General features: G+C 40.5%; 1 protein-coding gene across 1 annotated transcript; it reads left to right on the top strand.

Moving 5' to 3' along the window:
• Nucleotides 1–7264: 7264 nt before the first annotated feature.
• LOC132009969 (iron-sulfur cluster assembly 1 homolog, mitochondrial) lies at nt 7265–7862 on the top strand. Its single transcript, XM_059387970.1, has one exon. It carries the CDS (start codon nt 7340–7342, stop codon nt 7727–7729), a length of 390 nt encoding a protein of 129 aa, XP_059243953.1. The 5' UTR covers nt 7265–7339; the 3' UTR covers nt 7730–7862.
• Nucleotides 7863–11351: the final 3489 nt, after the last annotated feature.

The raw sequence follows: 11351 nt of genomic DNA, 5'->3' as shown, positions 1-11351 counted from the left end.
AAATGTTGGGAGTTAACTTTCTCAGGAACTGCCCTGAACCAATCAATGAGAGATGGGATCTGGTGGATAAATACCTCTGCTCCTTCTTTTCTGAGTGGATTCTGAGATGTTTTCTATACTACTCCACAGAGATTCACATATGTTTGAGCCCCATGTTCCTATAGCAGTAAACTCACGAATATACCCTTTACTGACTTCCTTCCCTTGCCTGTCTCACTTTCCCTCTCCCTTATCAGTGCTTTCTGGGATTACCTCTCCAATAAGCCACTAGTACTCAGCTCTTTGTCTTAAGGTCTACTTCTTGGGAAACTCAGAAGTAGACAAAGCCTCTTAGATACACAGTCATTCAGAGATAGCCAAAGGCTTATACAGAATTGTTTCCATAGTCAGGGCTATGAGACATTTGCTTTTAGTCTGACCATGTTGGAGCATAGGGTGTTCTAGAAGAAAATTAGAATTTGCTTACATGTTAAGGGAAGTTTTAGGTGTATAATAAGTGCTGAGTTCCTTCTCTGTGTAAGAAAACTAGCCCTCTGTGGCCACAAAGATGAGAAAATCACAGTCCTAGCTGACCAGAAATTTATAATTTGGTCTTTTCAGGACAGCAAAAGGGCTTTTTAGTTAATAAGCCTTTTTTTCAGTTCAAATAAAAAAGGGATCTTCTGTGAGTTTTCACACTTGTTTATGGCTAAATACATGACCCTATAGAATGTCTCTGTTTCTGAAACTCTTCTGGCTTCAGCTTGTTTCTAGACTTTTGCATATGTTTTTCTTTCTGCCTGGAATACTCATCCACATTCATTTTGCCTGGTTCCTCACTTAGCACTCCACATCATTTTCTGTGGGAAACCCTCTTTGATCTTCCCTAGATCAATGTATGTGCTCTTACCATGTCCCTGTAGCACCTTATTCTTCTATCATTGCAGTATCAAATTGTATTTGATTATACGAGGTCAGAGTCACAACCTGTTTATATCTTTATCTCCAGTGCCTAGCAGAGGGACTGGGGTGCTTAATAAATATTTGTTGAATAAATGAACAATATGCTTAATTGGTGGAGGACCCATCCTAGTGCTCCATGGTAGTTTATAGAGCAATTCTAAGGAGGATAAGTTGATACAGAAGTATCAGAAAACCACTCATAAATGTCCAGATTTCTTTGCACCCCTCACCTACCAATATTCAAAGGTTCTGGGCCACAGTTTCTAAGTGCTGGAATAGCAAACCTGCACTTGGGTGGTAGGCTTGCCAGTTTTCAAATATCCAAGAGGAAATTTTATCTGTCCATCCATCTATCTACCCATCCATCCAGTCAGCCAGCCAGTCAGCCATTCCCTCTGTCTACCTATTTATCAAACAATTACTGAGTTCCTGTTCTCTTACAAGTTTATATTAACCACTGAGGACATGTAGAGACATGTAGATATCTGATCCCTGCACTTAAGACATTAAAAGTCAGCCCAGTTGAACAAATAATTAAGAGCTATTGCAATAAATGGATTGTTAGAGATTTTATGAATAATTTGAATAATTTGGAGAATGTAGGGCAGGAGCTGTTACATTATTCTGGTTGCCTTTACCCCCATTCTCCAATAATATACAATTTACTCACAAATGTGGCTCCGGGAGTTGGGGCTACCTCTTCCCTGTGGCTAAATGCTTGGCTGTGGTGTCACATACTTCCCACATGGATTTATTTCTTCATCCTCACTTCCCCTCATATTTATTAGGAGAATATTCCCTGGAGCCTGGAATCTAATGTATTATGGAAAGTTGGCTCATTGTGGATGGTGTAGTGGGAATTCATTTTGCTGCCAGCACAAGGGAGATACAGTGATGCCTCCACTGACCTTATTAGAATTATTTAGCTTCTTGCCTTGACTTTAGGACCAATTTCTTTTCTTCTTCTTCTTCTTTTTTTTTTTAAATATTTCTTTATTTTAGAGAGCAGGGGAAGGGGCAGAGGGAGAGGGAGAGAGAGAGAGAGAGAGAGAATCCTCAAGCAGACTCCCCACTGGGTGTGGAGACTGATGTGGGAGTGCTCAATCCCCGGATCCTGAGATCATGATCTGAGCCTAAATCAACAGCCAGTCACTTAACCGGCTGAGCAACAATTACTGAGTTCCTGTTCTCTTACAAGTTTATATTAACCACTGAGGACATGAAGATATCTGATCCCTGCACTTAAGACATTAAAAGTCAGCCCAGTTGAATAAATAATTAAGAGCTATTGCAATAAATGGATTGTTAGAGATTTTATGAATAAAATCTCTAGCTACCTACCAATTTCTATTAAGCCTCTTCTTATCAGGCCCACAGAAAATGCATGAATGATAATATATACATCTGCATAGTGCTTTATATTTCTCTAAGAAATTCATGGAATATCAGGATTGAAAGAATATTAAATGTCATCTTTTTTCCCCAAATTTTATTTATTTAAAAATTTTTTTAAAAATTTTAAATAAATTTTATTTTATTTATTTGACAGAGAGATTGAGAGCACAAGCAGGGGGAGAAGCAGAGCAGGGGAAACCTGATATGGGATTAGATCCCAGGACTCCAGGATCATGTCCTGAGCCAAAATCAGTGGCTTAACCAACTGAGCCACCAAGGCATCCCCAAAGTTTTATTTATTGAAGTGATCTCCTACAATGTGGGTCTTGAACTCATGACCCCAAGATCGAGAGTTGCATGCTTTTCTGACTGAGCCAAACAGGCAACCCTAAATGTTATCATTTGGTCCAGCCACCCATCTGATGTCCAAATCCTTTTTACAGCGTATGCTGAAGCCCACCCATTGGCTTCCAAGATAGCCTCCTCTACCTCCCTGATCTGGAACCACTCCTTACTGCAAGGCAAACCAGATTCTTTGGAAAATAAGTGCCTACTTACCATATGTCAGAGTCTCCTAGTTTTCAGATTTAGTTCTTGAATCCTCTGATCCTGTCTGTTCCATAACTCATTTTATACCCTTGCCTATTTCTTAGTACCTCATCCTTCCAGTCTAAAACATCATTCAGATTATCTTTCCCTTCTTCCTGTATAGGTGGACCACATTAGTCCTTGAGTAGGACCCCTCTGTTATAGTTACTTTGGTTACTATAACAAATGACCCCAAAGTATAGTAACATAAAAACATCATTTTATGTTCATGGATTCTCTGGTTTGGGAATTAAGACTGTGTATAGCAGAATTGACTGACCCCTCCTCCATAATGTCTAGGGCCTCAGCTGAGGTCTCAAAGGATGGGAGATGAAATCATCTCAAGTTTGATGCTCACCTATGTAGCAGTTGATGCTATCTATTGGCTGGGAAAACTTGAGTAGCTGAGAAAACTTAAATAGTCGCTAAGACATCTATTACCTATGGCATTCCTATGTGGTTACTTAGTTTCCTCACAGCTTGGTGACTGGGATCCAAGGATGAGACCAACAGAGAAAGAGAGAGAACCAGGCAGAAGATGTATACCTTTTATGACCTATCCTCGGAAGTCACATAGGATTATTTTCTCAACTGGTCAAGATACCAGAAAGATCTGCCAACAGTCAAGGGTCAAGAATATAGGACCCCATCCCTGGATGGAGGAATGGGAGTACCAAATCATAAGAACATATGGGATGATATATATATATTAGTATGGTCATTTCTGAAAAATACAATCTGCTACATCCTCTTGAAGCCCAATGGCTATTCTTCTATGCCCTGTCCCAAGGGAAGTCCCATGATGAGGAAAACATCATGGACACAGTTCTATAGTAGTCAATATTACTTTGACATAAATAAACTTTCCTAATCTGAGGAAGGAAACAAATTCAGATCAAAGGGGCACAGAGATCCTCCCCCAAAATCAACCCAGGAGGTCTACACCAAGACACATAGTAATTGTGGTGGCAAAATGTAGTGATAAAGAGAGAGTTTTAAAAAGAGCAGGAGAAAGCGCCCGCCTAGCTCAGTCGGTAGAACATGAGACTCTTAAAAAGAGCAGGAGAAAAGAAAACAGTTATAAACAAGGGAAACCCCATAAAGCTATCAGCTAATTTTTCAGCAGAAACTTTAAAGACCAGAAGGGACTGGCAAGATATATCCAAAGTGCTGGAAGAAAACAAACAAACAAAAACAAAACAAAAATTTAAAGAACTACAGCCAAGACTATTCTATGCAACAAGGTTATCATTCAGAATAGGAGGAGAGATAATGAGTTTCCCAGATAGACAAGAGTTAAAGAAATTCATGACCACTAAATCAGTACTACAAGAAATGTTAAAGGGGACTCTCTGAATAGAAAGGAAAGGCCATAAGCATGAGTAAGAAATACTGTAAGCACAAAAGCAGTAAGAATAAGTATATCTACAAAAATCAGTCAAGAGATTCACAAAATAAAAGGATGTAGAGTATGGTACCATATACCTAAAATGTGGGATGGGGGAGAGAAATAAATAATGGGTTCAAACTTAAGCAGCGATCAACTTAATATAGACTGCTATATGCGTTAGATGTTATGTTTAAACTTAATGGTAACCTCAAATCAAAAACCAGTAATAGATATGCAAAAAATAAAGAGAAAGGAATCCAAATGTATCACTAAAAAAAGCCAGCAAGCCATGAGAGAAGAGAGTAAGAGAAGGAACAGAAAAGAACTACAAAACGACCATAAAGCGAGTAATAAAATGGCAATAAGTATATACCTATCAATAATTACCTTGAATATAAATGGACTCAATGCTCTAATCAAAAGACTTACAGTGATGGAGTAGATAAAAAAGCAAGACTTGGGGCACCTGGGTGGCTCAGTGGGCTAAGCCTCTGCCTTCAGCTCAGGTCATGATCTCAGGGTCCTAGGGTCGAGCCTTGCATCAGACTCTGCGCTCAGCAGGGAGCCTGCTTTACCCTCTCTCTCTGCCTGCTGCTCTGCCTACTTATGATTTCTCTCTCTCTCTGTCAAATAAATAAATAAAATTAAAAAAAAAAGAATACAAAAACACTAAGTAAGGGCTGGGGAAGAGTAAACAAAGTGTAAGCTATAACTAAATACAATTAGAATAATACATTTGATGAGCTCTAACTGTGACATGTGGGAAAGATAGCTTGGGACATTTCTTTCTTACTCTGACATTCTACCTTTGTGCATTCTTCTCTCCTTACTTGAAAACATCCATATTTCCAACTTCAATTTCAGAAAGCTGTATCCTGAGCTGTCTCCTTGAACCACAACCCACATGAATCCACATCTCCTGCAAGAAGATACTACAATGCAAAGATGGGAAGAACCTGCTCTATTTGTCAATGTCATGATGAATAAGAATGAGCTGAGTAAGTAGGGAGACCTACGGTGTTTGCCTGGGATAGTTCCCGTTTTAGCCCTAAAAGCCCCAAGAAATCCCTCAGTCCTAGAGAAACAAGATGTTTGGTCACCTGATGAGTAGTTTTGCATAGCTTTTTGTTCTCTAGTCTTCTCTTTAATGCTGTAACAGAGTGAAGATGACCACAGAGTCTTCGACACCACTTCTATTGAGAAGTCTGTATTTCCTTCCTTTGAAATGGGGAAGTTCTGAGATTATATGGGATACCAGGGAGGTGATGATGTACCAGTTTTCCAGCTCAGGCCTTAAGACATTGACAGCTTCTGCTTCCTATGTCTTAGAACACATTCTTTTAGAGCCCCAAGTCACCATGTAAGGAGTCCAATTAAACTGATAGAGCCATACTGGAGGAGTCACATACAAGCTCTCTTGTCAACAGTATCAGCTGGATGCAGCCTTCTATCTATCACCTTGATGCTGGGCACATAAGTGAAGCCTATGCACAACTGAGTATCACCACTGAAATCACTAGGTGATCTCAGTTGAGACCATTTTGAATAGGAGAATTGCAAATTCCTGGCCCAGAGAATCATAAGATATAACAATGAAACTGTTATTTCTTTAGGTGCTATATTTAGGGGTGATTTGTTATGCAGCTAGAGATAGCTAAGGTGAGTAAACAATATCTAAACAAATGGACCTAAATAAACCACACCTAATTTTTTTACTCACCATTATAAATAATGGTAACCCATCTCCAGATAAACATCTGTGTAAGATCTATGCTATCCTTGCCCAACCTCAACAAACCTCTTCTGGGTGGGCAAATGGTGCAAGGTGAGCAGAAGTGCTGGCTTTGACTACCTACATCCATTCTTTGTGCATCACTTTGGCATGCCATATTGGCACATTTCTGTCCCTTTGAGCTGACTCATCTCTGTGCCATATGCTCCAAAGACCCCTTCTTGATGAGATTTACATCTTTCATTCCAGTCTTTGGCATTTTGTTGGCAATAACAGGCTACACCCCTGCAGGGCACAGCCAACACCAAATGAATTCTCATGTAGCCTCACATTTATCTAGCAAACACTTGACTGTTCCTTTCCAATGTGGCTCGATGATGGAAAATTTGATTGATGAATCTGTACATTCCTGGAGGGTAAGGGCTGTGTTTTAAGTGTTCTTAGGTCCCAACAGCTTCTCTTTTGGGTGTATGGACACATTCTCACCACACTGGCAGTACCAGTTAGCTTTCTGTTAGTTAGTTAGTTAGTTTTCTTTTGTTACTTCTTTTACCTAGTTCTTTCACTTGAGCTTATTTGGTGTCTCTTTATTCATAGAAAGGATAGGTTTTAAGAAAGAGCGGAGTCTACTGCTGTTAGCAGGGAATTAGAAAATAAGAAGGGGACAAAAGGATTCTGCATTACTCTGAGACTTCCCAGCTGAATAATTTGCTTCTGATTTTCTTCCCTCTTGAAATCTTTGAAGGTTCTTGGACAATGGGAAAAAGGAAGGTGACATAGATGTTCATTTGTGATGCTCTGGGGTGTCATGAGAAAATGTCAAGGATAAGGCTCACTGTCAACAGGTGGTATCCACTATATGAAAAAAATATCCCCTAAAGAATCTTGGAATGTTGGATCTTAACAATTTTTTTTTTTTTAAGATTTTATTTATTTATTTGACAGAGAGAAATCACAAGTAGACGGAGAGGCAGGGAGAGAGAGAGAGAGGGAAGCAGGCTCCCTGCCGAGCAGAGAGCCCGATGCGGGACTTGATCCCAGGACCCCGAGATCATGACCCAAGCCGAAGGCAGCAGCTTAACCCACTGAGCCACCCAGGCGCCCCGGAATGTTGGATCTTAAATACAGAAAATAAACTCATAGTTACCAGAGAGAAGGTGGGTGAGGGTATAGGTGAAATAGGTGAGGGGGATTAAGAATATACTTATCATGAATGCGGCCGCCGTGTCCATGGAGAGAGGGTGAGGTGGCCGAGCTTCGGCCCGAGGCACTGGGGCTCCGGGACGGCGAGGATGTCGGCTTCTTTAGTCCGGGCCACTGTCCGGGCTGTGAGCAAGAGGAAGCTGCAGCCCACCCGGGCCGCCCTCACCCTGACACCTTCAGCAGTAAACAAGATAAAACAGCTTCTTAAAGATAAGCCCGAACACGTAGGTCTGAAAGTTGGTGTCCGAACCAGGGGTTGTAATGGCCTTTCTTATACTCTAGAATATACAAAGACAAAAGGAGATTCTGATGAAGAAGTTGTTCAAGATGGAGTCAGAGTGTTCATCGAAAAGAAAGCACAGCTAACACTTTTAGGAACAGAAATGGACTATGTTGAAGATAAATTATCCAGTGAGTTTGTTTTCAATAACCCAAACATCAAAGGAACGTGTGGCTGTGGAGAAAGCTTTAATATTTGACTATTCTGGCTGTAAGCTCCAAGAACACTCATGGAAGTCCTAGGGCTTACTGAAGAAATCATGTGACTGTCATGTGCTTAAAGTTTATAATGTATGACTGCCTTACACGGAAAATAAAATGATGCATTTTGAAAAAAAAAAAAAAAGAATATACTTATCATGATGAGCACTGAATAATGTGTAAAATAGTTGGATCACTAGACTGTACACCTGAAACTAATATAACACTGTATGTTAATTATACTGGAATTTTAAAAATGTAAATTAAAAAAATGAAATAATATTTTTTAAAAAATCTAAGACTATTGGAGCTATAAGGGACCCATAAGGAAAGAGTGTAAGAACATGGTGGCATAGGCGGTCATGGAATTAGACAAGGATATTAGTCTCTAGGCACCTTGTCAAGTGCCCTTGGCACTACACTATGTGATAATCAGTTTTCTCGGTCAGGATGAGGGAGCCACGTGCAATTGTTTCTCCATTCTCTCTCCAAATCCCACTAAAATCATGACACATAAGTTCCAGAAGAAATAAACCCCCAACAGTGTGGAGAGTGGGAGCAGGTTTATCATTACACGGGAGTTATTAATGAATGTTTAATGGCAGACGGTGAACAGAACACACGGATAGATAAACATATGGAGGAACTCGCCACTGCTAAAATGAAGACTGTGGCTCAGCCTGAAGCCTGTCTCCCCCAGGACTCCCAGAAATGCTGGAAGCCCCGAGTCACCAGGTAGAGAGTTAGCGTGGGAGGTGGGAGAGTAAACTGTGGAGGAAGTGTTCACTGGAAGGCTGCCTGTGGCAAAGCTGTGCCAATATCCCAGCCCCCTCAGCACTTACACGCATAAATGCTCCCCTCACCCACCCGTGGAGCTGCAGAGGAACTAGCAGCCACAGGTTCATCCCCGAGGCCAAACCTGGGAGCCCTGCTGGCTTCAGATGTCATCGGACCTGCCCCAGGAGAAAGTGAGGGTTCCAAAATGGAGGGTTGGAATCCCAAAGCAAAGCCCTCTAGATTCTGGGCTTTCAGGGAGTTCTCAGTAGTGACCAGCACCCAGTTGCACATTCTTGCTGTGTCCTCACATTGCTTTTTCTCTGAATGCTTCCATCTGTGGTGTCACTTCCTTTTCTTACAAGGACACCAGTCCTGCTGGGTTAGGGCCCCACCAGTATAACCTCACTGAACCTGAATTACATCTTTAAGGGCCTGATCTCCAAATATGGTCACATTCTAAGGGATGTGGGGGTGAAGGTTTCAACATATGAACTTTGGGAAGACACAAGTAAATCCGTAACACCCATCCATAGGACAGTTGTTGAATAGACCATGAGATATCCACACAGTGGAGTACTAGGAAGTGTAAAAATAGAAAGTATGAGGAAATTCTCCGAAACAATGCAGGGCAATATCTAAGATCTATCCTTAACCAATAAACAACCAAGTGCAAAGTACTTTATATGTCATCTGGGAGAAGTACATACAAGGTTATGTATGTATATATGCAATATGAATATTCCCTAAAAATTGACTATTTTCCTATTGGGTTACTGACTAGTTCTGGTAGCAGTCCTTCAACCTTTAGTTCTTCCTAATTAATGAATCAACTAAATTACCATACTTTCTTCATCTTAAATGAACTTTGATCTGTGGGCCTTTTCAAACTTAATTAAATATAATTAACTGAGATTTTATTGATCTAATGATACTTGTAATTGGTGGTCACTCTTACAAAATCACATGTATGAATATTTTTTAAAGCACTTGGCAGATAATATTTTTAGAATTTGGGAATGCTTTAGGCTATAAGTAGCAGGAAACTCAACTTAAGAGTTACTTACACAGATAGAGGTTTATTTTTCTCTATAATGATTTTGCATATACATCAGCAGCCCAGGTTAATGCTTAATACAGGCAAGCTCATTCTATCTTTCTTTTCTATCCATACAGTCATTATCTGCATGTTGGCTTGTTGCCTTGTGGTCACAAGATATCTGCAGCAATTCCAGGTATCTCATCTGCATTTAACTCACAAAAAAGAAGAATAAAACAGTGACAACCCATTCTGTCCCTTTTTGTCGAGAAAGCAAATCTTTCCTAGGATCCCCCAGTGAGGTTTTTATTATGTCTCACTGCCTAGAACTAATCACGTGGCAACTTTTAGCTGCATGGTAGGGAAACAGGGTTGCCACAGTTCAAATCAATCAAGATTCATTAGTTGTGGCTGGATACAGTGCCGCTCTAACAAAGATGAAATTCTCTCTATAAAAGTAACCAACATTTCTGCCACACATACTTACAAAGACTGGAAAAGTGAGAGACTGTGCTTTTCTTAGTGCAAATCCATCTTTATTTCAAACAAAATGAAACAGAAGCAAACTCATAGGAAATAAACTATTGGTTATCAGAGGGAAAGGGGAAGTGAAATAGGTGAATGGGATTAAGAGGTACAAACTTCCAGTTATAAAATAAGTAAGTCACAGCACACACAATGTACAGCATTAGAAATATAGTCAATTATACTGTAATAACTCTGTATAGTGACAGATGGTAACTAGAGTTATCATGGGAATCATTTCATAATGTATAAAAATATCAAATCACTATGATATACCTGAAACTATGAGGATATTATATGTTAATTATATTTCAATAGAAAAATCCATCTTTATTTTTCACCACCTGTCACCTTTTTTTTCCCTGCCATTTTTTAGCTGGACTGAGCCACTTCTGATTCCTCTTACATTTGCCTTCCAGTACACATTTTTAGGGACTCTTTTCCCAATCAGTCCTGCAATAATTGTCTTCCTCACTCAAAACGACTTATTCAGCATGTTCTTTTTAAGTAGGTAACTCTTTCAAATATCTATAGTAGTGAGGGCAAAAGAGAAACTTGAACATAGCCAATCAAAATGACTTTTAAAAATCTCATTTTCCCCCTCACAGAACCAAGCATGTTAGAGTTGGTGCTAAAATGGAAAGACTGGCGGCCCCTGGGTGGCTAGGTTGGTTAACCATCTGCTTCTGGCTGAGGTCATGATTTCAGGGTCCTGGGATTCCCGCTCAGCAGGGAGTTGGCTTCTCCCTCCCCATCTATCCCTCCTCTCAACTTGTTTCTCTCTCTCTCAAACAAATAAGTAAAATCTAAAGTCAATCAATCAAACAAATAAATGGAAAGACTGGTGAATGATATCTGAGTATGGGTTCCCCAGGATGTCCTGGGACCAGGAACCGAGTGCAGCTAATTACTTGGGAGATGATCGGAAACCATGGGGAGGGGAGTGGGAAAGTGGGACAGGGAGGGGCCGGTTCTGATGAAATGCGAAACCGATTTTCCCACTGGGAAACTCCTTGGAAATCAATGTAGAACATGCACTTCAGAGTTGTCACAGCTGAAGGGAGAGGGAGCTAGGGTATTTATCCTTTAACTTCTTTTGTTGTTGGCTGAGGGCTGCTGCAGGGACATGAGCATTAATTCCCTGGCCGTTATGGCCTCCTAGATTTGGGCAGAGTGGGCCAACCACCCAAGTAAACCCTCAAGTAGCTGGGAAATCAAGCAGTGGTTCCCTAGAATGGCAAGGCCAAGGGTATACGGACAGGACATTGGGGGCAGCTGCTATA

This window comes from Mustela nigripes, chromosome 2 (assembly GCF_022355385.1).
Source record: "Mustela nigripes isolate SB6536 chromosome 2, MUSNIG.SB6536, whole genome shotgun sequence".
Lineage (NCBI taxonomy): Eukaryota > Metazoa > Chordata > Mammalia > Carnivora > Mustelidae > Mustela > Mustela nigripes.
Note: the sequence above shows the minus strand (reverse complement) of the source record. Positions and strands in the feature narration are given on the sequence as shown.

Coding starts and splice junctions, on each gene's coding strand:
- LOC132009969 (XM_059387970.1), top strand. CDS start 7,340: ATGTCGGCTTCTTTAGTCCGGGCCACTGTCCGGGCTGTGAGCAAGAGG.